Source organism: Monocercomonoides exilis (assembly GCF_001643675.1).
Source record: "Monocercomonoides exilis strain PA203 chromosome Unknown scaffold10-1930038, whole genome shotgun sequence".
Classification (NCBI taxonomy): Eukaryota; Preaxostyla; order Oxymonadida; family Polymastigidae; genus Monocercomonoides; species Monocercomonoides exilis.
Genome location: NW_027150555.1, coordinates 1232143 through 1260000, shown reverse-complemented (window position 1 = coordinate 1260000; position 27858 = coordinate 1232143). Strand labels below are relative to the sequence as shown.

The 27858-nt window shown below is 34.8% G+C and overlaps 8 protein-coding genes across 8 annotated transcripts in view; 4 read left to right on the top strand and 4 right to left on the bottom strand.

The window, feature by feature from the left end:
* MONOS_5822fu5823 (putative Dual specificity phosphatase, catalytic domain) overlaps positions 1-179 on the top strand; it is a gene marked incomplete at its 5' end in the record, with an annotated part of 10701 nt that extends 10522 nt beyond the window's left edge. The window contains one exon of the mRNA XM_067876005.1: positions 1-179. This exon is cut by the window's left edge and continues 10217 nt beyond it.
* Positions 180-3865: 3686 nt separating this feature from the next.
* On the bottom strand, positions 3866-4411 carry MONOS_17248 (uncharacterized protein; the record flags this gene model as incomplete). The annotated part of the gene is made up of 1 exon (XM_067870149.1): positions 3866-4411. One exon carries the CDS (start codon positions 4409-4411, stop codon positions 3866-3868), a length of 546 nt encoding a protein of 181 aa, XP_067732070.1.
* Positions 4412-13422: 9011 nt separating this feature from the next.
* MONOS_17247 (uncharacterized protein) lies at positions 13423-13644 on the bottom strand (the record flags this gene model as incomplete). The annotated part of the gene is made up of 1 exon (XM_067870148.1): positions 13423-13644. The coding sequence occupies one exon, from the start codon at positions 13642-13644 to the stop codon at positions 13423-13425; it is 222 nt and encodes a 73-aa protein (XP_067732069.1).
* A 3513-nt stretch (positions 13645-17157) lies between these two features.
* MONOS_16750 (uncharacterized protein) lies at positions 17158-17520 on the bottom strand (the record flags this gene model as incomplete). Its single annotated transcript, XM_067869624.1, has 1 exon — positions 17158-17520. The coding sequence occupies one exon, from the start codon at positions 17518-17520 to the stop codon at positions 17158-17160; it is 363 nt and encodes a 120-aa protein (XP_067732068.1).
* Positions 17521-19924: 2404 nt separating this feature from the next.
* MONOS_9975 (uncharacterized protein) lies at positions 19925-20959 on the top strand (the record flags this gene model as incomplete). Its single annotated transcript, XM_067880522.1, has 1 exon — positions 19925-20959. The coding sequence occupies one exon, from the start codon at positions 19925-19927 to the stop codon at positions 20957-20959; it is 1035 nt and encodes a 344-aa protein (XP_067732067.1).
* A 52-nt stretch (positions 20960-21011) lies between these two features.
* MONOS_9974 (uncharacterized protein) lies at positions 21012-22226 on the top strand (the record flags this gene model as incomplete). Its single annotated transcript, XM_067880521.1, has 3 exons — positions 21012-21028; positions 21081-21326; positions 21386-22226. 3 exons carry the CDS (start codon positions 21012-21014, stop codon positions 22224-22226), a joined length of 1104 nt encoding a protein of 367 aa, XP_067732066.1.
* Positions 22227-22294: 68 nt separating this feature from the next.
* MONOS_9973 (uncharacterized protein) lies at positions 22295-23100 on the top strand (the record flags this gene model as incomplete). Its single annotated transcript, XM_067880520.1, has 2 exons — positions 22295-22732; positions 22810-23100. The coding sequence occupies 2 exons, from the start codon at positions 22295-22297 to the stop codon at positions 23098-23100; spliced, it is 729 nt and encodes a 242-aa protein (XP_067732065.1).
* Positions 23101-25844: 2744 nt separating this feature from the next.
* MONOS_9972 (uncharacterized protein) lies at positions 25845-26657 on the bottom strand (the record flags this gene model as incomplete). Its single annotated transcript, XM_067880519.1, has 2 exons — positions 25845-25976; positions 26322-26657. 2 exons carry the CDS (start codon positions 26655-26657, stop codon positions 25845-25847), a joined length of 468 nt encoding a protein of 155 aa, XP_067732064.1.
* Positions 26658-27858: the final 1201 nt, after the last annotated feature.

Sequence of the window (27858 nt, the reverse complement as noted above, 5' to 3'; positions counted from 1 at the left end):
ATTTTTAATTCAGATTTATTATTGCTTCAGTCCAAAATGTGTTTTATAGAGTTAAAAAACAAAATTTTTCGTTTATAAGTCTTTCAGTTGAATGCCTTAGTTTTCTTTTAATTTTCGTTCAGCATTTATTTTTTTCTGTCATTCTTCCTAAAAATATAAAAATTTCCAAACACTTTCAATTTAAACAATTGGTTTTGGGGAAACATGTTAATGATGAATTATATGGATTATTCTTGTTGATAAGTCGCAAATGTTTAATAAATGGGTATAACATAATTGGACATTAATTGATCATTTTTAATGAAAAATCCATCATTGTTCATCACTTTGCAAATTAGAACAATTAAACTTGATTGATGCGAGAATAAGTGCATTTAAGAGATTTTTGAAGATTTTTATACAAACAAAAATCAAAAAAGATTCAATTCTAAATGATCCAGGTATTAAACATTTGCGACTTTTCAAAAAGAATAACCCATATTGAATTTTCAATAAGCAAACAAAAAGATTTTGAAATATTCAAGATAGTTCATTCTTTTTAAAATCAAACTTTTGTTCGAAATTTTTTACGAATAATTTTTGACAAAGCGATGGCAAGGAATGCATTTCTTTTGAGTGTTTAATAAAATATTTTTATAAAAAATATATGGTGTCATCTTTTTATTGGCACTTTTTTCTTTATTGGAACCAAAATTTTTTGAGATGAAAAAAAGATAAAACACATCATAAAAATACGAAACAAGAATCAATTACTCTTCTGACTTTTCTTTTTCCATTTTCATGTTCAAAGTGGTCATATTCATCACTTGTTTCATCGTCATCGTTCTAAATTTTTCTGAATATTTTTTTCACTTTTTTCTCCAAAGACAATTCTTCTTCTTCAATTTCCTTTTCTTCTTCTTTTTCAATTTTCATCTTGTGCTTTTCATTATATTCATCCCATTCATCAAGAAGCTTTTCTTTTGTTATTTCATTTCCGAAGAAGTCGACACAATGTGAATAAGAAGGAATGGAGTATTGAGAAAACTGAGGAAGCTTCATTAGAACCTATCCAGATCCATTGCCGAGGATGCAGCTGTTAACGAAGGCTTTTTTGATCACCAATGGTGTGGATGCTGTGTGAAGTGCTTGTGATGACACATCAGCGATGGCTGTTCTTTTATCAGATGAGGAGGAAGATGATGGGGAGCTGTAATTGTTTGAAAGCTCCGACTTTAACACTGCCAATACGCCTCTGTCCAGCGGCTGCGATATGTGTGTTGTATGTGGAACGAAACTGACAACGTCTATTTCGGCTTCTTTGAACTATCTCCATATGGGTGATTTTTTTTGATATCATAAAAAATTCCGACGTTTGATCAAAAAAATTTTTCATTAAGGGTTGGTTAAAAAAGAAAAATAAAAGTGATGATAATGCAAAAATATTGCTTGATAAATAATTATTATTAATTATTTGCTAAATAAAATTTGTTTTCAATTGTTTTTGTGAAATATTCAAAAAAATATATAAAAAATTTTCAGAAAATATCGAAACAATAATATTCAGAACAATATAAATGTTATCTAGTATTATAAACATGATAATAATAACTTCGATACGTTATTAATCAATTTTTTATATAAAAACTTGTTTTATGATGTCATTTCAAAGTATTTTAGAAATTGAAATTGAAGATCAAAAAACTTTAGATAAAAACAATCAATTTTCAATAATAAACATTGAAAAATATGATGGAAACACATAATATTTGTAGAATAAACTATTGTTTATTGTTAATAATTGTTTTTAAATTAATAATTCTGGAAATTAGTTATTCAAATTAATTGATCAAAGCTATTGAAAAAAAATACAAAGAAATTATGAATAAATAAATAGAAATACAAATATTTCTGTTTCAGATACAACAAAATATTTTGATGAACAGCTGGCTTTATTTTTTAACTATTCTCCACCTCTTAGGAATCGCCTTCCTTGTTCACTGAGTCCCACTTTCATTGTTTCTCTTTCAGCTGATCCGCTTTTCGCTCGATGCTCCTTTTTAACACAAACTTCCCAATAACCCCTTTCATATGTGACTGCGGAGGCAGCAAAAAGGGAGTGGGTATCTGGATCATTGCACTTTCGCTTCAGCATCCTAGTTACAGTCATTTATCCTCATCGATTCTCCATCCACTTTTGCGAAACTCGCATTCCTCTTGCTTTCATCCCTTTGAGGTGTTTAAGCTTCTCTCATTTGCTGTTTTCTACAAACCCAGAGCAGAATTCGTATTGAAATCTTCAAACTTCACAATCATTATGCTCTCATAAGTCTGGCGATATCCAGCTTGCTCTTGTCAGAGGTGTGAGCGAAGAGTTGCAATGTTGTGCATCAACTTCAACCTCACGCCTCCACTTTATCATCTTCTGCTGTTCCAAGCTGATATTCTGCTGACAAAATATATGCTTCTCTATCTGCCAGTTCGGCTCCGCGCTTGTCCACTTGGGACCCACATCCACAGCCGTCCTACACATCAACCACCAGAGTTGCCTTTCCAACATTCGAATTAAATCTGTTTAGAAAAATATTGTTCTTGATGGCTTTAACTCTGCCAGCTCGCTGATGTTAATTTCTCAATTTCTGTCACATCTTTTCACATTATTCAAACTCTTTTGCACGGTCTTCCCTCTTCTCCATCCTTTTCGGATCTCTTGCTTTTATCTCCTGACTCTTTTCTCCAACAGAGATGCATCTGAACCTCAACTCCAAGCTCCATTGTTTTCGAAAAGAAAATCTGCCAGACAGCTTCTTTAGCATGTTCTACTCTCTTCGACGACCATTTTGCTGAACCAGCTCGTCATCAACACGCTTTATCATTTCAAAAAAAAAAAACCCAACGGATCTCGCAAATTTTGCTGATGCTCTGAAAAAGCTTTCCACATTTTGTGCATAACAGTGGTGCTTATATAATTGCACCTCGGCTTCACTTGAAGCCTGCTCGGTAAACAGAGAATATCCACAGTATTCACAAGGCTCTATCAGCAACTGGTCAGAAATGAACATACGAGTAACCACATTTGAAACACAAAATTTAAAGGAATACATTCGCAAATTGGATTTTCTTCTTATCATTTTCCAGAGTAACACAGCAGTCACAGTCTTCTCAGTTAAAGGAAGCATGTGCCCCCAACAGCTGTTTGTTCGCCAATAACAAGGCAGCTACAATCAGTTATTGTTATCAAAATGGAAACAACATACAGTCATATGCCTGAATGTTCAACCTTTTTTCACTCTGATGGTTAACAGGAATTCCAGCTTTTTTCTTCATATGGCTCCTCATTTATAGATATGCCCTTCACTGCGTGGATGATCAGTGCCTTTCCCTTCTCTTCGTTGTTGATCTCTTTATAAATCAGGAAAAATCCACAGACAGAATGATTCAAATAAATAACAATTTCACCTTTCTCAGTAGTAGTATTACGTTCTGGCTCTTCTTCGTCTTCTGTTCCAGCTTCTCCCATTTTCCAGTTAACTTCTTTCTTTTTTATCTCTTCAATTTTTTTCAATCCGATTTCCATTCATCATTCATTGTAAAAACAACTCTTTTCGTCTCTTTCTCTTAATACTCATCATTAACTTATAAATCTTTTTCGCATTATTATCTGTTTCATTTCTTCAGAAATGACCATCATCTATATTTCAATTATTATTTCTTGAACACATGCGAAAAACAAAGAAACTCAATCATTTTTAGTGAGTGATGATGACAATGAATGTGTGTGATATGTTTTTTCAGCACAAGAAGAAAAAGACGAAGAAGAAGAAGCTAGCAAATTGAATAATGAAAAACAAATTCGCACTTTAACTTGGCATTTTCTCAGAATGTTTCAGTTCTTTTGAAATACAACTCTTTTCTTCATCTTCTTCTTTTGTTGTTCTTTCAAAAAAGATAAGTTTTCCGAATTGTCATCTTCTCCTTTTTCTGCAGTTGAAAATGTGCTTTTATTGTGAAACACATCTGCGAAGCTTTCAAATTGAACAGCCTGCCGATCAAAAGATAGATCATCTCGAATCGACAGCGCCTTCAATATCCAAACAACTGGAGGCGATTCGAAATGCTCCTTCATAAACACATTCCTCTGCTTCGTTACACTTTTAAAGTTTGATTTGTAACTTTCAATCTTTTTCTTCTTCCGATAGGAGGCAAATGCCTTTCGCTTCTTCTCAGCCTGCTCCAGTTCCTTCTTCCGTTCGTCTTCGAACCTTTCCCGCTCTTTCTCTGAGTTCTCTTGCTCTTCTTCCAGCAGCTCCTCTCTCTCCTTCTCTGTCTCTTTCTTCTGCATCTTCTCCATTTTCTGCTGTATCGCTTTCTCCAATTCAACTCGTTCGATGCGGCTTGGAATAGCCGACAATTTTGGCTCAGGAAAGCACATTGACGAAGAAGAAACTGGATACAATATTTGATTTGTGAAAGTTGGAGTATTGGTGGAAGAAGGAGATATTGATAACTTTGAAAAAGGATGTGAAAGTGATGGTGATGAAGAATGTGAAGCATTATCAATATGATAGAAATCAGATGGAATTTGTGAGGATAGAGAAGAAGGTTATGATGATGATAAAGAAGAGGAGGAAGGAGAAGAAGAGAAGGATGCTGATCTAGTTGATTGGAGCGTTGACTGAAGAGTCTGATTTGGTCCATTTAACGTTGTGTTAATAGCATTTTGCTGATTAAAAGGCAAGCTTATAATTCTTTCTGCTTCTCTTTCTCTTTCTTCTCTCAGCTTCTTTTCTTTTATTCGCCTCAATCTTTCGTCAAATTTCATTCTCGCCTTCGTTCATTGCTCCTTTCACTTCATTCCATCTTTCACTTTCTCCGCTAACCACTTGTCATCAAAAAGCGCAATGTGACATATAGATATCAGAATCAGTATTCTTTCTGGTGTCAGCAACGAATTTGGCGAAAGAAAAACTGTATTCTTTTTCTCCTCTTTCCTCCTCTTCATCCCTTCCAATGAAGCATGAATGCTGCTTTGTGGAGCCTTTGTGTGTTTGCTGGAACTTTGTGGAGAAATCAACGAAGAAATCTGAGGGGAAGATGAAGCAGATGCCTGTGATTGAGAATTAGATGGGCTTAATGCTTTGTTTGCAATTGTGTTCTTTGATCCGAAGGAATAATCTTCGTCTTCTAGGAACAGAACCATGTCATCCTTGCTGCATTTCTTCCTTTTCGCTGTCATTTTGTCTTTTCCTTTGGATCACTGAAAAACGTTTTGTTGCTCTGGAAAAAGAAGATGATGATGATGAAATCACTGAATACGTGTAACGAGCATGCCTGCCTTTCAACGAAGCTGACTTCTATGCTTCAGAATTGCTGCAATTCAGCTAGCTCAGCTCGCTTTTCCATCTCTCTTCTTCCTCTTTTTCTTCGACACAAAATTGCTCATTTCCTCTTTCATTTTTCCTCATTGCATTCTCCCCTACTGCTTCTGCTTCCTGCTTTTAAACAATTGAGCATTAAAATTCTTCATCTGAAACGACATTTCCTGACAATTGTTACTCTTGGAAGTATTAAATAACAAAAGATGTTCTGCTTCCATCTTATGTCTCCAAATGGATCATTCTATCATCTTTTCTCTTTGAAGTTCCATCTTTCTCTGTCTATAAATATTTCTCATGTTCAATTCTTTTTCCTTTTTCTCTTTCTCTTTCATCACCTTATGAGCTTAATAATTACCCTCTCTCCTTTTGTCCAGATTATTCTCCGCATGTTCTTAGATATTCCCTCTCCTCTTCCTTTTTCTGCTCTGCGCTGCTTCAATCGATTTCATCTTCCTCTTCATTTGTTTCTCAGTAGAGAGCGGGGTGATGTTTGAATTCTGGCTGAACCAAGATGTCTCCACACGCTTCTTCCCATTCCTTTTCACGCTTTTCCACGACTTCACCAAATAGAATGCCATGTTCTTCTTCTAGAATTGTTTCCGCTTTCTTTCACTGTCTTTCAACCCGCAGCCATTGAATTGAGACTTCTCCTTGCTTGTCTTCATGTCTTTGTTCTCATTCCAGAAAATAATTCTCTTCTCGTCTTCCCTTCTTCACTCCACCCTTCTCCTATATACTCTTGCGCTTTCTGCCTCTGCTCCTTATAGAACTCTTTCCTCATTTTCTCTCACCATTTTCTCGAAATAATCATCTTGCTCATCATCATTTAGTTTCTCTAAGCTTCCTTCTATCACAGCTTTCAGTTCAGCATTATCCTTATTTCCCATGTATTTTTCCACTCCCTCCTCCTCTTTTTCTTTCTTGTTTTGTCTGTGGAGCTTATCCAATACTTTATAAAGTTCTTTTCTTCACTTTCCAATCTTTCACACAATGATTTTGTTCTGTGACATTTCATATTTCCGACACACTTCCTAATATAAAATTTAAATTGATAATTTGATAATAATTTCAAATCACACATTAATAGAAATACAATGACTGGATTTTATAAAATTTTCAAATTAATAATAAAAACAAACTATGTCAAAAATGAACAAGAATTAATATAGTCACATTGAATAGTCTTTCTCTTTGTTTCATCAAAAATTGTCTATGTGCCAAACAAAATTACCAGTTTCTAAATAAATAGGTCAAAATTCTTATATTAATGAAAAATAACAACGATTTGTAACAAACCTTTTATACAGCTTTGTCATTACAAGTCAGACGTCCTCACATATTAAATATATAGAATGACTGAAAAAAAATAAGAAAAATCTTCGAAGACAGTGCATGGGAAACAATTCATTTCACACAACACTTCATCCCAAATAAAAAATATGTTAAAAAACAAATTATTACCAACTTTTTCCACTAACAGATTTTCAAAAAAAGCATCAGACATGTTTATTATTGTTATTTATTCACATTGAGCAAAATAGATCATGGTATTCTTAATGGCGCCATTAATAATAATTTGTATTTTTTATGATCAAAAATTTCAAAAATTTTTCAAAATTTTTTATTTTTGTTTCATTTAATTTGTGAATATTATTGCTTTATTAATGCAAACATTTCATCAGAAATTGGTTTTGATTTTTTTAATGTTTGAATAAAGGTGAAAATATGTTTTTTTATTTTTCATTGAATTTTCATTTCAAATGAGAAAAATATCTTTGAAAAATTTAACACTTAAAAATGTTTTGTTTTTGAATGAACATGTTTATAATTATTGTTCTATTCAATATATAAATGTTTTGATATTAATATCTTCATTGTTGAGTAACTACAACGGTTGATGAATATTCAGTGATGAGAAAAACATAAAAATAAATTCATTGTTAATTCGATAACAATCATAAAACAAAATAACACACAAATAACAACAGCACTTCATTGTATTAATCAGCTTAAATATTGAAAGCAACATATAAGTTTCTTTTTTTGTTGCATCACTCTCAAAGGAATATATTTTTACTATATCATCATTAAAACATTTCCCGACAGTCAATTCAATATCAATTCATATGAGCAATAAAAGATTCAAAAAAAAGCATTCCTATATCAACAAATACATGGTATCATAGTCAATTCAAAACACAAAAGAATACAAATACTTTAGGTGTAAAAACAAACTTGACTGTTTATCCTTTGTTTTCTACCCACTCCACCCTTTCTGATATTTCTCTTTTCCTAACTCAAAAAGATCAAATCCAACAGAGAAAAAAGGCAGACACAGTGATGAAACATCACTTCACACTCTCAGCTATTCTCCTTTCCTGAAATCCAATCCAAAAATCATTGAAACTCTTCACAACACCCATCAAAAAATGAATCTCTATTAAGATATACATAAATAAATTTCGGGACTATTACCAAGTGCAAATAGGGACATTATAGGGACAGAAACAGTAAGAAAACAATCGGATTCTAACTATTGTGTACCTGGGAGGCTGTTCGTCGTATCCAGGTCCGGATATTGCAGCCCGAAGGCTGCAATATCTAATACGAACAGTCATGTCCAGCACCCTTCCGATAGAGTGCTAGCTAAGCATACACAACAACTAGTTTCTTAAAAAGGGACACTATTAATACAATTTTGAGATTCATTAAAAGAAGAAGAGTAAAGAAGAAGATCAAATCTTCTTGAAAGAAGATCTTGAGAAGATTGAGAAAGAAGAGAAGAGTTAGATGATGTGATATCAGAGTGAAATGACTTTCTTGAACGTTGAACCTTTTCTTTCATTGTCGAAGATTCGAGGGCAACCAGAGAGCGTTGAGGAAGATATCCAACAGCAGATGCGCAGACAAATGAGCCCTTGCGCTCAAAGTATAAATAGTCCTTCATGTGAGGGACTGACAGTGATGGCCATGAAATTTGCTGAGATGGTACATACTCTTCAAAGTACCTCTCATGCACACACTCCTTGATAGATGTTGACGATGGGGAGTTGTTTGATGAGGATGATTCAAAAATATTCAATTGTGAAGATGATGAAACAGATGTTGAAACATTCATATTGTTTTCGAAGAAGTTGATAAAGTCATGAAGTGTAGTGATGTGTTCAGTTGATAGATTGTTGTCGATTGAATTAACTAATGCACCAAATTCACTATCACATATATTCTTTCCGTGGTGCTCAGCGAAGAAATTGAGTTGTGTATTTTTCTTTTTAAGAAGTTTTGATTGTTTGGAGAGGATGAAGTGAAGAAGGAAGCGATTTCGGTTGTGTGGACCTGAATCGCAGAAGAACTTAAAAGTGTGAGTGTCTGAGAAGAAGTGTCTTTTGATCACAGATTCCAGACACTCAATAACAAATCTGTGATCATTTGAGAGGCAGTCGGAGAAGAAGTTGAAAGTTCGTTTTATTTGTTGATTATTAATTTTTTGAAGAGAGATGATTGTGAATTGAGATACTTGTTGATAATTGAAGAATTCTTGTTGAAGTTGATTTTTTCTGATGGGGAGTTTCCATTTCTCTTTGAAGTCGAAGACGAAGACTGCTTCTCCCTCTTTCAAATTATCAACAGTTGATTGATAGTGTTTGCGTTGCATTTCTGCAACAAGACGATGTTGTCGAAGAAGTTTGAGTGTATGAAACTCTGTAGAAGAAAGTCCATTTTTGTTTTGAGATGACTTTAATTTGTTCTCAAGATAGTTCAACTTCTCACACATGCCGCAGAGGTCTGTGCGCCTTTTTGCTTTGGAGAAGTTGGTTGTGAGTTTGTAGAAGTGTGACAAAGAAACTTTAATATTTGTTTCTTCGGAAAACTCTTTCCATAATTTAGTCTTGGGCTTGAAGATTAATCTCTTTTCATTGGGAGAAAAGATGCCCGTTTTCTTTCTTCTTTCTTTTAGTGCTTCCAATCCATAGTTAGTTGTTATTGATGAAGAAAGTTGTGGAATGGAAGAAGAATGATGTGGTGGTGTGATAAACGATGATGATGGAGTTGTGTCTGTGTTTGTGTTGTTGATATTTAAAGATTGAGAAGAGGAGGAAGAAATAGAGGAACCACCAAATTGAATAGTTGGATGCGTAGATAGTGAGTTTTCTTTTACGTAGAATGAAAGTGAAGGAGTGTAACCCTGTGCGTAAAGTTCTTTCCAAGTCTTAGTCCAATTGTCACTATCAAATTGTTTAATATCATCATCGTTACAGGTGATCCACATCTTTCTAATTCCTTTCTTTCTTTCCACAACAGCAATGAAATGACCATTACTGTTATCAAACTGTTTGTGAAGAACTTGACCAATGAAATGATAGAATGTTGTTTCTTTATTGTTGTTGTGAAATGTTGAATCTTTTTCATTTGCATATCCTTTGCAAAATGAACGTTTGTTCGACATATCAGTCTTGATTAGAAGTGTTCGAGAAGGTGGAGAACTAGCAGGATCAGTACATTCATGGGAGAGGGCTAGTACCTCTGGAAATGAAATCATTTCCTCCCACCGAGCAGTGCAGCATTTTTCTTTGCACTCTTCACAATATACACAATTTTTCCCATCTAGTATTTCAGTTGAAAACAAAGAAGACAAACCATTGTGAGTTGATGAAGAATTGATGATTATGCTATTGTTGATGTTGTCGATGTGTGATGTGAGTTTTTGACATTTTAAACAATTGAAATGAGAAATCAAAATAGGACAGAAGCAATCTTTCTTTATCAATCCATCTTTTTCGAAAAGTCTATGAAGATTATCGAATGCCTCTGACACATTCTGCTGCTGCTTGCTTCCGTATCTGCAAAAATTTTCCCATTTGCTAACAATTGATGGGATCCATGAATGTACTTTTTTTCCATCTTTGAGGATTTGATTGCAAATACTCATCATTTGAAATGATAATGTTTGTTTTGAGCGTGTTTTTGAAATGATTGATGGTTTTTGTGAAGTGATTGAAGAGAAACACTGAAGAAGAGAGGCAAGATAACATGTGTTGCCTAAATTGATTAATCCTTTAAAACTAGTGTTTGTTATGTTTGTTAAGTTTTGTGAATGTGATGAAGGAAATGGAGATGTTAACGGATAAGAAGGATGAAGATTCATTGTGTTGTTATTTGAAATGTTTTTTAATGATCTATTATTGTTTGTTAATTCGTTTTGATTTGATTGAGGTGATTGTGATGGAGTAATTGAAATGTCATTATTTTTTGGAAATGTTGAGAGAAGATTTTGAAATGCCAGTGGAGGAATAAGAGTGGGAGAAGTGGCATATTCAATCAATTGACCACTAATCCACATATTTTCGTTGCTAAAGGATGATGAAACTTTGTCTGTTGGAGGAGTATTATCTATTTCTTTCTTTTTCTTTCTAATTGATGATGATGATGAGGATGAGGATGATGAGGATGATGAGGATGATGATGATGATGATGAAGAAGAAGACGATGATGAAGAAGAAGAAGATGATGATGATGAAGATGAGGATGATGAAAATGATGATGAAGTTTTTTCTTTGTAAAGTTTGTGAATAGGAATCAGTGATGGAGAAGAATGACGATGATGAAATGAATTTTTTTGTTTAATTCTTATTGTCTTTCTTTCAGCACGAAGTGGAGTGCTGATTGGATTGTTTACTGTTTGAGAAGGTGTATTATTTGTAGAAGAAGGTTTCACAGATGGAATGACATTGGCATTGTTGCTGCTTTGATTTGTTTTTTTCGATGACGAAGATTGTTTTTTGTTTGAATTATTTTTTTCTGTAATAATAATATCATCCCATGCAGATTCCTCTATGAACTGTGCGTAATCTGGAACCTTTTTTGATCTTTTCTTGGCTGATTGTTATGAAGTTGATGCCTCTGTGGAATGGGCCAACATCCAATTGTTGCCCTTTTCCCAATCTTGTTCATTAAGACCTTAAAAAAAAAATAAAAAAAAATAATTGAAAAAAATAAAAAAACAGTAAAAAAAAGAAATCATTATAAAATTTAATACAAACCACTTTTACATGATGGTGGGTGAGGCAATTGTGCTGGTATTAAAAATCCTTGGTTTTTTGTAAGAGTTTGTTTTGCATAATTATACTTTCCTTCAGTAATGTCAAATCCATAGTCCAGAAGCTCAGATAATGATGCGTTGCGCGTCAGTGCTTGAAGGATCATCGTTTGCGTGTGTAATTGTGCATGCTTGTACACAACTGAGAGATCTTTCAGAAGTATTTCGTAATATTCCAAGTTTTCATAAAAATAAAAAAATAAATATTAATTTAAAATAAATATTATTAGAGAAAAATATAAGTTATTAACAATCAAAAAATTTTAAAGTCCAAACCATTCAAGGACTTCAGAAAATCATTAATTACTGAAGATGATTTTCTGTAGTTGTAAAACAAATAGACGAGCAATGAATCAAAGTCATCTCCACCGATGCGTTGTATTTCTTTCCATAGAACGTTGCATCGTGAATTTAGAGTTGACTCCTGTTTTGAAAATGACATTTTAGTGATTATTACAATTTATTATGGAATTATTATCAATTTATAAAAAAATGACAACTCGGGATTTTTCTTTATTTTTTGTTTTTTTAGAAATAAATATTTTTTCGAAAATGACTAATAACTTTATATAGTTCAAAAACATCTGCATCATTTTATTTTTCCAAATAAAAATAATCACAAAAATGATGACAAGCTCAAATGAGAAGTGTGATCAGTCACTAACAGATATATGAAAAAATGAGTATGATTAATCATTTCGATGCAGATGATCAGTATTTGACAAAAACAAGAAGGAAAAATTTTGCAAGAGGGAAAGTTTTTAGAAAAAAAAGAAACATAATGATAGATCAAAATTTCGATCATTCTTTTTCTAATAACTTTCCCTCTTGCAAAATTTTTCCTTCTTGTTTTTGTCAAATACTGATCATCTGCATCGAAATGATTAATCATACTCATTTTTTCATATATCTGTTAGTGACTGATCACACTTCTCATTTGAGCTTGTCATCATTTTTGTGATTATTTTTATTTGGAAAAATAAAATGATGCAGATGTTTTTGAACTATGTGAATTGGAATTTTTTTAATTTTTTTAAAAAATGAAATAAAAAATAAACCTTCGAATATATTTTGTTTTTTTTTTTTTCAATTTGAATTGATTAACTCATTTTTTTGAAAAAGTTCGTTTTCATTATTAAATATTTTTTTTCATGCAAAATAAATCAAAAAAATGAAACGAACCATCAAAATAAATTAGTTTTGATAACAAATAGAAATAAAAAAATTATTTCTAAATAAAAAATACTGAAATGAGCAAATAAAAAAAAAAAAAGAGAGATATATAAATTTTTAAATACTGCACAGATGTGTTGAATAGAGATTATTTGTTTAACTGATGAACAAATAAAAATAATAAGTATGATTATTGTTTGAACATCAACAATTATTTATTTATTTTCTTTTTGAAATATCCGAGATGAAACAATAACTATAAATAAACAATTTTAATTTTTTCTTTGTTTCATTTCACAAATCTTCTTTTATTTTCTTTTTCACATAATTATTCATCGATCACAATCAAAACACATATATCCTCTTTTTGATCACTTTTTTCTCCTAATGCCAATAATCATTCATTTCTGCTTCGCTTTTTTTGTAATTTCACCACCGACTTCATTCACATTTGAAAAAGATAATAACAATTTGAGATCGAAAATGTGAAGATAACGATAGTGATTATTCATTGAAATGAAATTTCTTCAACTTGAACAGCCTTTAAGAACATGCGACTGCACAACACACATACGCATTTCTCTCCTTTTGTCCTCTTTCCTCCAATCGGCCAAATTATCGAAGCATCCGACTTGTCAGTGGACGACTCTCTTCTGTATCTAATATAATTTCTCTCTTCTCTCCTTTCTCACACGCCCTCTTCTGCAATGCAGGGTGCTCCTCGCACGCAGACACACCAGACACACCAGCCTCAGCTCGATGCTCCCACCTGCCACACCCCCAAAGCCAATTCGCTCATGTGACAATAAGCATAACTGGCCAGGAAGTTGAGAAAGAGGAACATGGAGTTGCTGTCTTTTTCTCATCCACAAGTGGCTCTGCTCCTTCCTTCGCGATGAAACCGTCGCCTTCCAGCAGCGCTTGCAGAACTGTTTCCATGTGAGTTATTCCTTCTGTTCCATCACTTCCTCCTCCGGCTGCTCCTTGTGCTCCTCCTTGTGCTCCACCAATTCCCATCACTATTCCATTGTTCTATGATGGTGAATGATTCGTTCCATTCACATTCCCATCTCCTCAAACTGCTCCTCCTATTCCAACATTCGCGTTCATCACACTCATCGAGCTGTTCCTGCTTCCCAGATTGATCGGAATCCTTTCCAAATAACCTCTTTGCATCAGCGGACGGAAGAAACAATTTGTTTTCCACATTTCATGCGCTTGCACAATCCCTGTCGTGAAAAGTTATTCAAACAGTGAATATTCAGATGTGGAAAAACTCAGCCGCTCTTCATCAGTCAGATCGAGTCAGTTGTCGACGCTCGTCCCACCTTTGTTCCGCATCACGATCGACTGCATTGGTGCATCCACCTCGCCGATGGGTTATTTATTCCAGAAAATGCATTTCCGTTTCTTCTTCTTCTCGCTCGCTCTCAAACCCAACACGTGCTTTGATTTGAATTAGCATCTGGCATGCAATCTTCTTCACCGCGTGCTTCCCTCCTCCCAGATGCTTTCAGATGAACGAAGCTTGATGAATACACTTGCTGTGGCTGTCACATGAAAATCTATTCACACGTTCTTCTCCGGTTTCAAGATATCCCTCGCGTGGATCTATTGAAATGGGACATATTCATTCTCATTTGTTTTCTCCTTGATTTCCACAACTTCCATCTCCTCCATTGTTATCATTTTATCCTCCTCCTTCTCCTCCACTTGCTCCTCCACCTCCATTTCCACCCAGACCCATCCCTCCCATCTGATGCATCATCCCCTTCCTCATATTTCCTTCCTCCACTCAATACTCCACTCTCACATTATAATTTGTAAAATTGTGTGTTTGCTAATCAATAGGATATTTTCATGTTGCTTTGCACACACACACACAAACACCTCTGTGTCTTTATATTGCAGCGGATTGGTACCTAAATTGAAAGGAAAATGCAACAGATCCAGCAGCAAGCGCATGCCAGCCTCTGTGTCAAGGAGCCCATCGTTGCGGTTGAATGTCTCGTCGGCTGGAGTGAGCTCGTGGGCAAACGTGTGGTTCAACTGGTTCAAAGACAGTTCTTTCCACAGAATCGCCTTCTCCGTGTTGTGGCGGTGCACATCCACAACAGCTGCAGAGGGAAGGATCCTCAGGCCAGTCACCACACACAATGCAGTTATCTTGCTTTTCGACTGCATTCGTCGCATTTCGCTGGTATCTTGCTCTTCTTCTTTATCCGAAAAATTAAAGAAACAGGCGGGAGCAATGCGAACTGACTGCGATGGTCTGTTGATGTCTCCAGCATCAGTAAATTTCTCCAATCATCCACTTGTTTTTTGATTGTCTGTTTCAACAACAAATACAGAACTACATGTGTTCAACATGCGAAGAACTGGGCGAAAAAAGTATTTGATTTTTTCGTGTGTTCTTGCAAAAATGGCTCCGTTAAGCTGTCAAATTGACAGATCAGTCAATAAAGAAGAAGGGGAAGAAGAAGAGGAGGAGGATGCTGAAGAGACAAGAGATAAATACACATTGTTGTCGAGAACTCTCATCAGTTGGTTCTGAATGAATGATGGAATTGAGGTTGAACATTATTAAATTGCAGATGAACAGTAATGAGCATCATTATTGAATATACTCAAAAGTTAAATAAAATAATTTAAAACAGTTAATGAAAAGGCAAACAACACGAAACATTTCAATAAGCCTTTCTAATTTTTCTCGAAATGATATATTTATTTATATTATGTTTAATAGCTTCATTCATCTTCTTGTCATCACTTCAGTCACTTAAAAAAAGACAATAATTGATTTTTGAGTATTTTGCAAATTGATAATAAAAACAAACTTTGTCAAAAATGAACAAGAATTAATATAGTCACATTGAATAGTCTTTCTCTTTGTTTCATCAAAAATTGTCTATGTGCCAAACAAAATTACCAGTTTCTAAATAAATAGGTCAAAATTCTTATATTAATGAAAAATAACAACGATTTGTAACAAACCTTTTATACAGCTTTGTCATTACAAGTCAGACGTCCTCACATATTAAATATATAGAATGACTGAAAAAAAATAAGAAAAATCTTCGAAGACAGTGCATGGGAAACAATTCATTTCACACAACACTTCATCCCAAATAAAAAATATGTTAAAAAACAAATTATTACCAACTTTTTCCACTAACAGATTTTCAAAAAAAGCATCAGACATGTTTATTATTGTTATTTATTCACATTGAGCAAAATAGATCATGGTATTCTTAATGGCGCCATTAATAATAATTTGTATTTTTTATGATCAAAAATTTCAAAAATTTTTCAAAATTTTTTATTTTTGTTTCATTTAATTTGTGAATATTATTGCTTTATTAATGTGAAAAAAGTCATTTGAATGTTGTTAATTAATTATTAAAACTTTTTTTTAATGTGATATCAAAATTAATATAAATAATATATATTAGAAATTTAAATATTTTTTTTTGAAGTATTTGAAATTTATTTTTTAATTATCAAATAATGAGAAAGCAATATGAGTTGTTAATTATTTTTTCCGCAATGAAAAAAAATTTAGAAATTTTCATTAAACTATGAATATTTTTTTTATTGTATCTTATTTTATATTTGTTCAAAAATAGATAAACATTGTTTATTTTTTTATGTTCAATTTTTTATTGGTCAGAAATTTAACATATTTAGTTGAATTTGATTTTTATTATTTTTTTTTATTGTTTTATGAGTTCCATTTCTCATAAAAAAATTCCCATATATTGCAATTTCATTGACTGGATCGGTTTATCGACAATGTTGTCAGCTAAAAGGGTTCATAATGAATTGGAATTTAGAAGCCTGCAGAAGGATATGGTCCAACTCACAAATTTTTTACAAAAAATGTCACTCTCTCACGCAGAAATGGTTTCATTTATGCTTTTCCAACAAACACAAGTAGGAAGGCAACTTTTCGAAAGTTTATTAAAATCATTTAATGGCGTGTCTTTCTTAAACAATGTTTTATTTATGTAATTTTTCTTTATTCAATGTTTTTTTAAATATTCTTTTTTTATTTATAAATATTTATTATTATTTTTTTTTTATTTTGCAATATGAAGATCCACTGAAACGAACCATAAAAGAGCTGAGTCATGTTTTCAATAGCCTCTCCTATGAATTACAAAGTGAAATGCTATTGATTCTGACAAAAGAATTCTCTCAGCAGACACTAAGCCAAGAGTTTGGGTTTGTAATAAAACCAGCGCCTTTTCGAGCATCGTTTTTCGATCAAAAGAAAGAAATTTCAACAGACAGAACACCGCCAATGAAAAGGAAACAACGTTCTTCTCAACGTGATTCTTCAAAATCATATTTTGGATATCTTGGAGCCGAAAATGAAAAAAATTGAAACAATAGAAATGGATATGGAAGATTCAGAAGATTGCATTTCACTCAATTACACTCCGAAATCATCTTCATTATCACCATCAACTTCAACATTATCATCATCCTCATCTTCCTCAATCAACACTCTCTCCTTTCCATCTCCTTTTATGTTTTCTGCTTTTCCTCCATCAGAAAAATCAATTCCATCATCTTCTTCACCTTTCCCATCATTCTCATCTCCTTCCTCCTCCTCATTCCCATCGACTTCATTTTCTTCCTCATCCTTCCCTTCTGCTTCAAATTTATCCTCTTTCCATCCTTTAAATATGGCTTCTCCATCTTCATTTCAATCTTCTTCCTCCCCATCATTTCCATCTTCTTTCCCATCAACTCCTTCGAATATTCATCCTTCAACAGTTTCATCCGCATCCTCATCTGCTTCCTTTCCTGCTTCCCCCTCTTCCTCATCCTCTTTGTCTTCTTCTCTTTCTCCTTTTCCTTCCCCTTCCACTTCTCCTTCTCCTCCATCTTACTGCTCTCCTTCCTCTCTCTCATCCTCCTCTTCCTCTTCCTCTCCTTTATTTTCATCCTCTCCTTCTCCTTCTCCTCCATCTCACTCCTCTCCTTCCTCTTCCTCCTCCTCCTCTTCTTCTTGTTCTTCTTGTTCTTGTTCTTCTTCCTCCTCCTCCCCTTCCTCTCCCTCTTTAACTTTGTCAACTTCATCACCCTTAGAGTCAGAGTTAGCAACACTCTTTCACAGCAAAAAGAAAATATCTTCAAATGAAGATGACGATATGGAATCCAATTCAAAAAACCCTTCAAGAACTGACACAGTTTATCTGATGTTTGCACCAATTGAGAGATTTATCGACTGTTTATCAATGCATGTGATGGATGGTGATGTGGGTTCAAGATCTTGTGTTTACAAATACAAAATTTCGAAAAGAGGATTGAGGAATCTGGGAAAGACTTGTTCATTCAGTTCATTATGTCAATGTTTTGCATCTCTGGATTTGGGAAGGAGCTTTTCGAGCAAAAGAAACTTAACAGATCGACAATCGCTTCAATTGGTTCTGCAATGTTTGAGTGGGTGTGATTTTCAGAAATTCTTTTGGGGAACGAAGAGAATGATTCAGATGCATGAGAATAATTTTGGACCATTGTCGGAACCTAAAGGTTCTCTTTCAACATATGAAAAATTTCTGGAGTTATTGTCGGAGGAGGATGATTGCGTTATTAAAAAGTTTCAACTTCATAGTCACAAGTTTATGAAATGTCAGTCTTGTAATCAATTGACTTCAAAGCCAAGGGGAATCACGTTGGAGGTGCCAATATCAAACGCTGATATTGTTGAAGGTTTAAATTCTTATTTTTCTGTCGTGAAAGAGGAGGAGGATCAAATGAAACAGGTGTGTGGAAAATGTTCAACTGGAAGAATTGAATTGAAATGGATCAGGCTTGATGCTTTTCCCTGTGTTTTGTGTGTGTTTCATAACAATCTGACACCTTCATCAGTCAATCCCCCTCCAACTCAACTGTTTGTTGCTGAAAAAGGAAATGGCCCTTTTGATATCTGCTTTTTTGATCCTTTGAAAGCAAAAACTTCCCTGAAATTCTTCTCTGACAATAATATGATTGCAGCAAAATATCAGCTTTGTGGAACTGTGATTCATTCAACATCAAAATTCAAAGATGGACATTTCATTGCAGTTGTGAAGGATAAAAAGCATTTGATTGAAGAGAAAAGCATTTTCTTTGAATGCGACGATGAGGTTTTTCACTGCTAGCATTTGATAAATGGAATCAGTATTGGAAAAATTTATCATTGGAAGGATGGAAGTCAGGATTAACATTTTATCAACTTATTGAATAAATATTTATTTTTTTTGTAATTGTTTTTCATTTTTAATTAACATTTTTAATAAAAAAAATACCAATAAAATATTTCTTTGAGTAAAATTAATTTTTTTCACCTTTAATCATACAATAAAAAAATCAAAACCAATTTCTGATGAAATGTTTGCATTAATAAAGCAATAATATTCACAAATTAAATGAAACAAAAATAAAAAATTTTGAAAAATTTTTGAAATTTTTGATCATAAAAAATACAAATTATTATTAATGGCGCCATTAAGAATACCATGATCTATTTTGCTCAATGTGAATAAATAACAATAATAAACATGTCTGATGCTTTTTTTGAAAATCTGTTAGTGGAAAAAGTTGGTAATAATTTGTTTTTTAACATATTTTTTATTTGGGATGAAGTGTTGTGTGAAATGAATTGTTTCCCATGCACTGTCTTCGAAGATTTTTCTTATTTTTTTTCAGTCATTCTATATATTTAATATGTGAGGACGTCTGACTTGTAATGACAAAGCTGTATAAAAGGTTTGTTACAAATCGTTGTTATTTTTCATTAATATAAGAATTTTGACCTATTTATTTAGAAACTGGTAATTTTGTTTGGCACATAGACAATTTTTGATGAAACAAAGAGAAAGACTATTCAATGTGACTATATTAATTCTTGTTCATTTTTGACAAAGTTTGTTTTTATTATCAATTTGCAAAATACTCAAAAATTAATTATTGTATTGCTGTTTATGTGTGATTTGAAATTATTATCAAATTATCAACATTTCACTTCATTAGGAAGTGTGTCGGAAATATGAAATGTCACAGAACAAAATCATTGTGTGAAAGATTGGAAAGTGAAGAAAAGAACTTTATAAAGTATTGGATAAGCTCCACAGACAAAACAAGAAAGATGAAGATGAGCTGGGAGTGAAAGAAGCTAAGAAAGATTCTGACAGTGTTCCGAAGAAGTTGAGAAGAATTCGATGATGAAGACTGACGGAACATAAGCTCAGGGGATGGATGGCTGTATGAAGAGGACAATGCAGACGATGAGAATATTCTGAAGCTGATGAGCTATGAGAATGTGGTGAATGTTGGGGGAATTCTATCAGATGACGAATCAACTGATAGTTTGGAGAGCGATGTGAGTGAAAAGGAAGGAGCATACGATGATGATGCAAATGACACTGAAACAAAACAAAGTGCTTCGATGAAAAAGAAAGGAAATGAAAACAATGAAGCTCAGGAAAGTGTTGAAAGACTTCAAAAGAAAGACTATCAAACAGAAGCAGAAAAGAATGCAAACGCGAAAGAATCAATTCAAAACGGCAAAAAAGACGAAACGCATTCAGATGAGCCAAAGCCAGAGCCTCTTTCATCGCAAGCTCAGCAAAAACAGCAGCAACAACCACAACAACAGAACACAACAGCAAATACCTCTCCAACACCATCACCTTCTCCACAGCCTAAGCAATATACTTCAGGAAGAGGCGCCTTTGGAACGATACACTTTACGCGAGGGAAGCGAATGGACGGCGGATGGAGAGGAGTCGGAGGGAGAGCGTTGATTGTGTACAGCCAAGAGATGGAGATGGGGAGAGGGGCTGTTGGTGCACCGACAACTCCGCTATCACCTGCTGTTGGAGGAATAGGAATTGGAATAGGAGGAGGAATTGGAGGAGGAGGAGGAGGAGGAGGAGGAGGGGTGACGTTGGGTGTGATGGGGATGAAGAATTTCAACAGAGAAGTGACAAGGGCGATGCAAGATGAGTTTCAGAATGAGAAAGGGAAGGTGGACGATGAAGAAGCGAAGATCACGTTTTGTTCATTGGAATCTGATGATCAGAGAGAAAAACTGCTTCGGCTGATGAAACAACAGGAGATACAGAAGAAGAAGAAGGAGAAAGAAGAGCGGGAGCGCAGGAAAATGGAGAAAGAAGAAAAAGACAAGAATCTGTTTAGCAGCATCCAAGGAATACTACAACCACACCTTGAGACAGGCACGCCAACAAACCAGAAAGAGAACAAAATGGCCAGCGAGGCGCAACAAGAGGCGAAAGAAAGCCAAACGCCAATCTTGACAAGAGAGCGGAAATTGGACTGAATGCTGAATGATGTAGCTAATTCTGACCTGGAAGATTTGAGCGATGAATTGGATGTGCCTTGCCGCCATGTTCGCATCAAAAGCGAGGAAAATGTGCAATTTGTGTGGAAGATGCGAAAAGTGCCTGTGTTTGCGGTTGCCGATACGAGGCAGACAAGGGCGAAGCTGGATCTGATGAGTGCGCTGAAGAGTGGTCTGAGGCAGAGCAGGGCGGAGTTGAGAAGAGGAAGGGGGATGAAGTGGAGGGGCTGGTGGCCATACAAAGAGGAAGCAGAGGCGACACTCAGGAAGGGAATGAAATGAGCAGGGAAAGGATCACCTTTGATGTTTCAGAAGGAGAAAGGGATAAGAACATTCAATCAGAGCAGTGTTCCTGGAAGAAGAGATGCTCTGTCGAAGCTGTTTTCTTCGCTATCTTTCTCGTAGTTGGCATCTTTCTTCATTTCTCACAACAGAAGAAAGAACTCAGTTTCTTCTGTTGGCCCTGAAGACTTTGGATGCTCATCTCAAAAAGGATCACAAAATAGACTCAGAATCACCAGCTCTTTCAACCTCTTCACCAAGTTCGGGTGCTTCTTCTCCCGCTATTCAACCTCAGTCCATTCCAATTCGAACAAAGGAAAATGAAAAATCCGTAACTCAGCAAACTTCTTCGTCATCTTTATCGTCTTCATCTTCATCTCCTGTTATTACCTCTGCTTCTTCTGCTTCAACTCCTCCTGCTATTCGGCCGCTTGCCCTAGAAGGAGGGAAAAGTCCTTCGACTCCAAACAAATTGCACCTTTCTTCGTCTGAGCAAATCGCTTTTGATCCTTTGGATGCAATCAACACGGTGAAAGAACAAGCACAAAAGACAGAAACAAACAGAAAAGAGGTTTCACCAAAAGAGCAAACAGGAAATCTTCCTATTGAAAATGTGAATGAAACTGCTATTGTTCAAAAGAGGTCATTGATTTCAGATGCGATGCTTCCGCGTTCCAGTTCAAGGCATTCGTTTCCTGTGTATCCTGTTCCCTCTCAACAGCAAGCAGCCGCAAAGAAAAAGAAAGCTGCTTCAATGCTGTCACCGAAGCCGCAGCGCCTGCGAAGAGAAATGTGGCTGGGTGAACTGATAAAAGAGTGGCTTGTGTATGAAGATGCTGACCAGGATGCGTGGAATGAGATGAGAGAGGCTGTGCAAAGGAGAACGAGGAAGTGTTTGAGTCTGAAAGTTACAGTGATGATGAAGAGGAAGAAGAAGAGAAGGAGAAAGAAAGTGATGAATTAACAGAGAGAACAAAAGAAGATAGACAAAACGATGAAACGAAAAAAGAAAAAGATGGTCAATTGGTAGAAATGCAATCTTCGCCTTCACACTTTCCTGATGATAATATTCAAAGAAGTCATCATCATCGCCGTCATCATCGTCATCATCATCATCACAAAGATTCAACAGGCAGAAATCATCAAAAGCATATTTGCCCAATTCACTCTTCCTCTTCATCGTCTCGTGTGATGTTCAGAAGGCGTCTTCCACTCACTCGGACACAAACGGTCATTCTTTCTCAACAATCGCAGGCTGTTTCATCAACGCGACATTTCGTCCCCTCAAAAAAGATATTCGTTGTGAATGCTCTTTTGTTTGACCTGCCAAACCAATCTGTTTCTCAAACACAGCAACAGCCATATTCGTCAACATCCTCTTCGTTTTCTCCTTCTTCAATCTCTCCTTCAGCAGCCAGCTCCATCCGCCTCATGCAGCTGATGCAGCTCACACGGGGAATCAACAGAGATGTGACACTTAAAGAGACGAGATGCAATTTCCACAAAAGATATGAGGCGATCGTGTTCTCAACTCTGCCTCCACACAGCCGATTGCCCAGCGCATCCATCCAATCATTCTATGCGGAGATCTGTCTGCTCCTTCGCTCGAAGACCCCACTCTGCGCTTCCTTCTTCAGGGAGTGGAGACACAAACACACCCATCTTTGTGTGATAGTGGTGTTGTTCCACGAGCACTGACTACTCCATCGATGGCAAATGAGAATGTGGAGATGGGCAGACACGACAGAAAAGATGAAGAGAAAAGACGTGCTCCCAAAGAGGATTGGATGTGCTCGTGCGTTATGGAGAAGAGAAAGAAGACTGAGACAAGAAAATGACTATTCGATAACTTCAACTCCACCACATTAGGATTCATTCGCTCCATCTTCTTCTTTTTCATATTCAAACAATAATCCAAAATTACTTCGACGACGCCGTTTTGAGGAAGCAGACGGGATGTCTAATCTTAGCAAAGAAGAAAATGAGCTGATGTTTGTTGTGTCAACAGCTATGAAGCAGCGGAGGGCAGAATTAAAGCAGAAGAATCCAACGTATTTCAGACAAATGAGGCAAAAGGAAGCAGTTGCCAGAACTGTTTTGATGGAAAAGCTGAAAAGGAAAGAAATAGAACTTACTCAATTTTCTTTGAGCAAAAATCTGAAGGAAAAGATTGAAAAAAGAAAACGCGATGAAAAAGAGAGTTGGAAAAGGCATGATTCGGAGAATGAGTCTGATTCTGATTCAAAAATGAAAGATAGAATTCAAACGAAAAAGAATGAAGAACAGATAGACAAAACTTCTTCGTGTTTATTTGAAATTCAACAAGTTCACCCTATTTTCCGTCAAACTTCATTTTCTTCACCAAAGTTTTGTGTTTCTTGACTGCTTGGCGCTTCAAGTTATTCATTAATGCATCCCTCTTCTCAAACTAATTCATCTTCGCCCTTATCACCTTCGTTGGCTGAGACATCAAAATCACCTTGTTCTTATTCATTGCTTGATTTATCACAGTCTTCCACCTCTTCTTCTCCTTGGGACTTCAATCGAATTGCAAAGGCGACACAGTTACCACTTGTTCCGCACATGTTTCAACCTCTTCACAGACGCTTTCCTTCGTCTCTTTCTGATCCGCATTCACTTGTGTGGTGGATGCGCCTGATGAGCGAAATGAATTTGTAATTCAAAAACGAGAGTGATAATGATGATGACGGTGCTGATATCGAATTTGATGAAGATTCATGTTATATGGAAATAGATGATGAAAGTGATGATTGAACTGGAAAGACAATGGAACAAGAACAGCAGAGATTGAATCAAAGTAATACATTTGCCATATGCAGTCAGGGCGATAGTGCTTCATTGTGCTTGATGAACAGTCGAACAGACAGAAGAGCAAGATTAATACAAAGACGAAGGAGCAACCAGATTAATGATAATATTTATATACCACATGATTTTTATCAATCGCAACTTCATCCTTTATATCCTTTTGTATTGTCTTCATTTTCTCCTTCAACTCCTTATTTTTCATCAACCTTCTTCAACGAACAACAAAAAAAATGTCATTTCCATTTCATTCAAATTCTCATCGAATTCAGGGCCAAGCGTCATCTTTCATTTTCTTTTCGGAAGAACAAAAGGATTATTTATTCTATCGCAGAATATCAGCTGAAATTATATGTCAACGGAAGTGATTCAATATCAAACCAAGAAAAGCCGATCATCGGGTGCACAATCCATGAAGGTTGCCTCTGCATAATTCATTTTGAGATTGAAAGAATTCACAGAAAACAAAAGGAGCAGAGTAGAAAACGTTATTTGGAACGAACGATTATGTGGATGATCTTCGAGAGATTGCATAATGTCATGCGCCTTCAATATATCGCAGAAGATGAAACAAAGAGAGAAAGCGGTTGTTTCAGGAAGATCAATAATCGAAGGACAAATCTATGAAATAAGTGCGTCTGCAGCGGATGAAAAAGGAGAAATGGGAGTGGCAAAAGAAATTGAAGGTTTTGAAGAGCTTGTTGATATGATTGAAGAAATGCTATTTGAAGAAAAGAAGAAGAAATAAAATAACCTGTGCAAATTTTGGGCTCTATGAAAGATAAATGATGATATGAACTCCTGTTGAAAAGAAGATGAAAATTCATGAATATGAAGTGAAATGAAAAGCCATCAGAATTAGAAGAAATTTATTTGAGAATTGGAAAAATAATATCGCATACAGTGAATTTTGTATCGACCGCGCTGAAGGTGAGAGTCTTTGTGGGAGTGAAAGTGGAGATGAGAAGAGAGAGAGAAGCATCGCTGAAGGGAGCAACGCATCCGAGAACATGCTCCATCGTGGCAAATGGGTTTTTCTGTGTTTTGCTACAAGCATCTGCATCAATTCCACCATTTGCAACGATTTTGTTCCCGTTGTTTGTTGCATCCTTTTCAACATTATCTCCATTTGACGAATCCGTTGAACTGCTCAGCAACAACAGGAACTTAATGATGAAGTTTCAGCAAAATTAATATTAAATGCATCGCAACTTCTTTTGAAAATTCACAAATTTTATGTATATAAAGCCATCCATAATGTTCAACAAATAATATTTTCTTCAAAAATTTTTGTATTGCAAGTTTTGAAACTTGAAATTATATTTTCCTTTTAAAGATTGATTTTTTAATATTTTTTGAAACTTGATCATAAAATCCTTTTTCACCAAAAACATTAAAAAGGTATGTCTTTTTGGGGAGAAAAAATAAAACAAATATATATGACAGAAATAAAAGCTAAATACTTGTCAAAAATCAATTTTACTATATGATCAATAAATACCACAATTAATATTCTTTTTTCAATTTTTGATCTTTTTTTATGATATCAAAAAAAAATCACCCATATGGTTGGATCAGCCCGTGATGAGTGCGAGTCCAGGAGAAGAAGGCAACGATGAGATTCCTTCAAGAAACGTTTTCTTCTGTCAATGATAGCTGGCAGCAGAACTGTTAAGGCGTATTTTTTGAATGGTGTTTTGTCCATCCAGCCATTTGTGTTTGGCCAAATATCTAGCAACGGCGTTTATAGCGTAGTTTATTCTTTTGGAAGAGTTGCGCTCGGCAACAGCACGACAGACGGAAGCGAGAAGCCATCAGCATCGATTCCAGCAACGAGAGTGGCATTCTGCATCCGTTCGGCAGTCTTTTTGAATCCAGCTTGTTCATCCTGCAGGATGAACAACAACGCCACGTGTAGAAGTTGGAATTCGAAGCGAAGATTCATCGATATTGAAGATTAGTTCCTCGGGATATTTGTTTTCATCGTGTTATGCTTGTAATTTGGTGGACCACTTCTTTAGAACTTTCTGACAAGATGCTGCAAGTCTGTTTATATCAACTTGCTTTGAAAGCGATGACTTCAATTCCGGATGGCGCTTTATGAATGCGTGAACCGTCTTCAGAGTGACTGTCTTTTTCTTCTTTTCTTCATTTTCTCCTCTTCTTCACTATCGTTAATTATATTTTCCATCGAAATAAAAATTCATATACAATTCAAATATCAATTGCAAACCAGATCACGCGCTTTTCTTAATGTGAGGCTTGTCCCAGATCGAGATTCTATTGTGACTTCTTCCAAGAATTGCTTTTCTTTTTCACCGCTGATAATTGGTGGGTGCCCAACTTTTGCAATTGGTCTGCCGTTTTTTATGGATTTAACTGCGTGCTCCAAAGATTTTTTGCTTATTCCACAGTATTTAACCCCGTCGACCAGCCCGATAACGTTGTCATTTACAATGTGTGCAATCCTTTCTAATCTTAAACTATATTTTCCGTAATGCAATGAAGACATTGCTTCCTTCAGCCGCATCTGCGCCGCTTCAGCTATCTTTTTCACTAGCAATTTCATATATATATATATTTGGTAATGATCGTTAATAAATTTTTTTATTTATTTATTCTCATTAAAGAATTTTTAATTAATATTTATATTTTTGAATGAATTAGAAATATTTACAAACCTTTGTGCAGTCCAATTTCTCATGAAAGCTCAATGGAAGGACGTGAACCCCTCCATTTCCCCTCCACAAGAAATTGGATATCTTTCAAAATTTTAATATGAGAATACTTGACATTTGTATATATACCATAAATATATTATAAAATATCATTTGTGGGTCAGATTAATTTTTATTTAAAAAAAAAGTGCCAATAAAGAAAAAAATGTAAATAAAAAGATGAACCAAGAGCCTCTATATTTGTTCAAACAATTTGGAAAAAAATAAAGTTAATTTCGAAAGAAAGTTACACATCTAATAGCTTATTTCACGTTAACAAAGAATTGCATGAAAACAAAAAATTTGTCAAAAAATTTATAAAAGAAACAAAAACCATAAATGCTTTTGTCGGGTTTTTGACAACTTTTCCAGGCAGTATCCAATTGCTATAAAACGCAATACAATTTTTAACAACAACAACAACAACAACAATATATATATACAGATATCGCATAAAATACCGGACATCGCACAAAATACCGGACAAGGTCGATTACACAATAACAGCAAGAGGAATAATTCTGACAATTTTCCTCAAAACACATCTCATAAATACAAACTCATTTGATATACAAAACTTTCATTTTTGTGTCGACAGAATATTTAAAAAAATTATTATTGAAATCTCGGAGAAATTTGATTTTGAGTTTCTCCGAGATTTCAGAAATAATTTTTTCTGAGCACAAATGAAGTCGTTTTGAAAGTCTCGTTTTTAAAATGAGTTTGTATTAATGAGATGTGTTTTGAGGAAAATTGTCAGAATTATTCCTCTTGCTGTTATTGTGTAATCGACCTTGTCCGGTATTTTGTGCGATGTCCGGTATTTTGTGCGATGTCCGGTATTTTATGCGATATCTGTATATATTAAAAATTGGATAAAATATCAGTTAATTTTATGAAATTCAAAAATCAATATTTTCAAACACACATTACGAGACAAAACAAAACCCAAATAATAACGATAACAATAAAAATACTTATCCCCTATTGTATTGAAAAACTATCACATGAAACATTTCGTTTGTCTGAAAAGAATTTTCGTTGGAAAGCGAT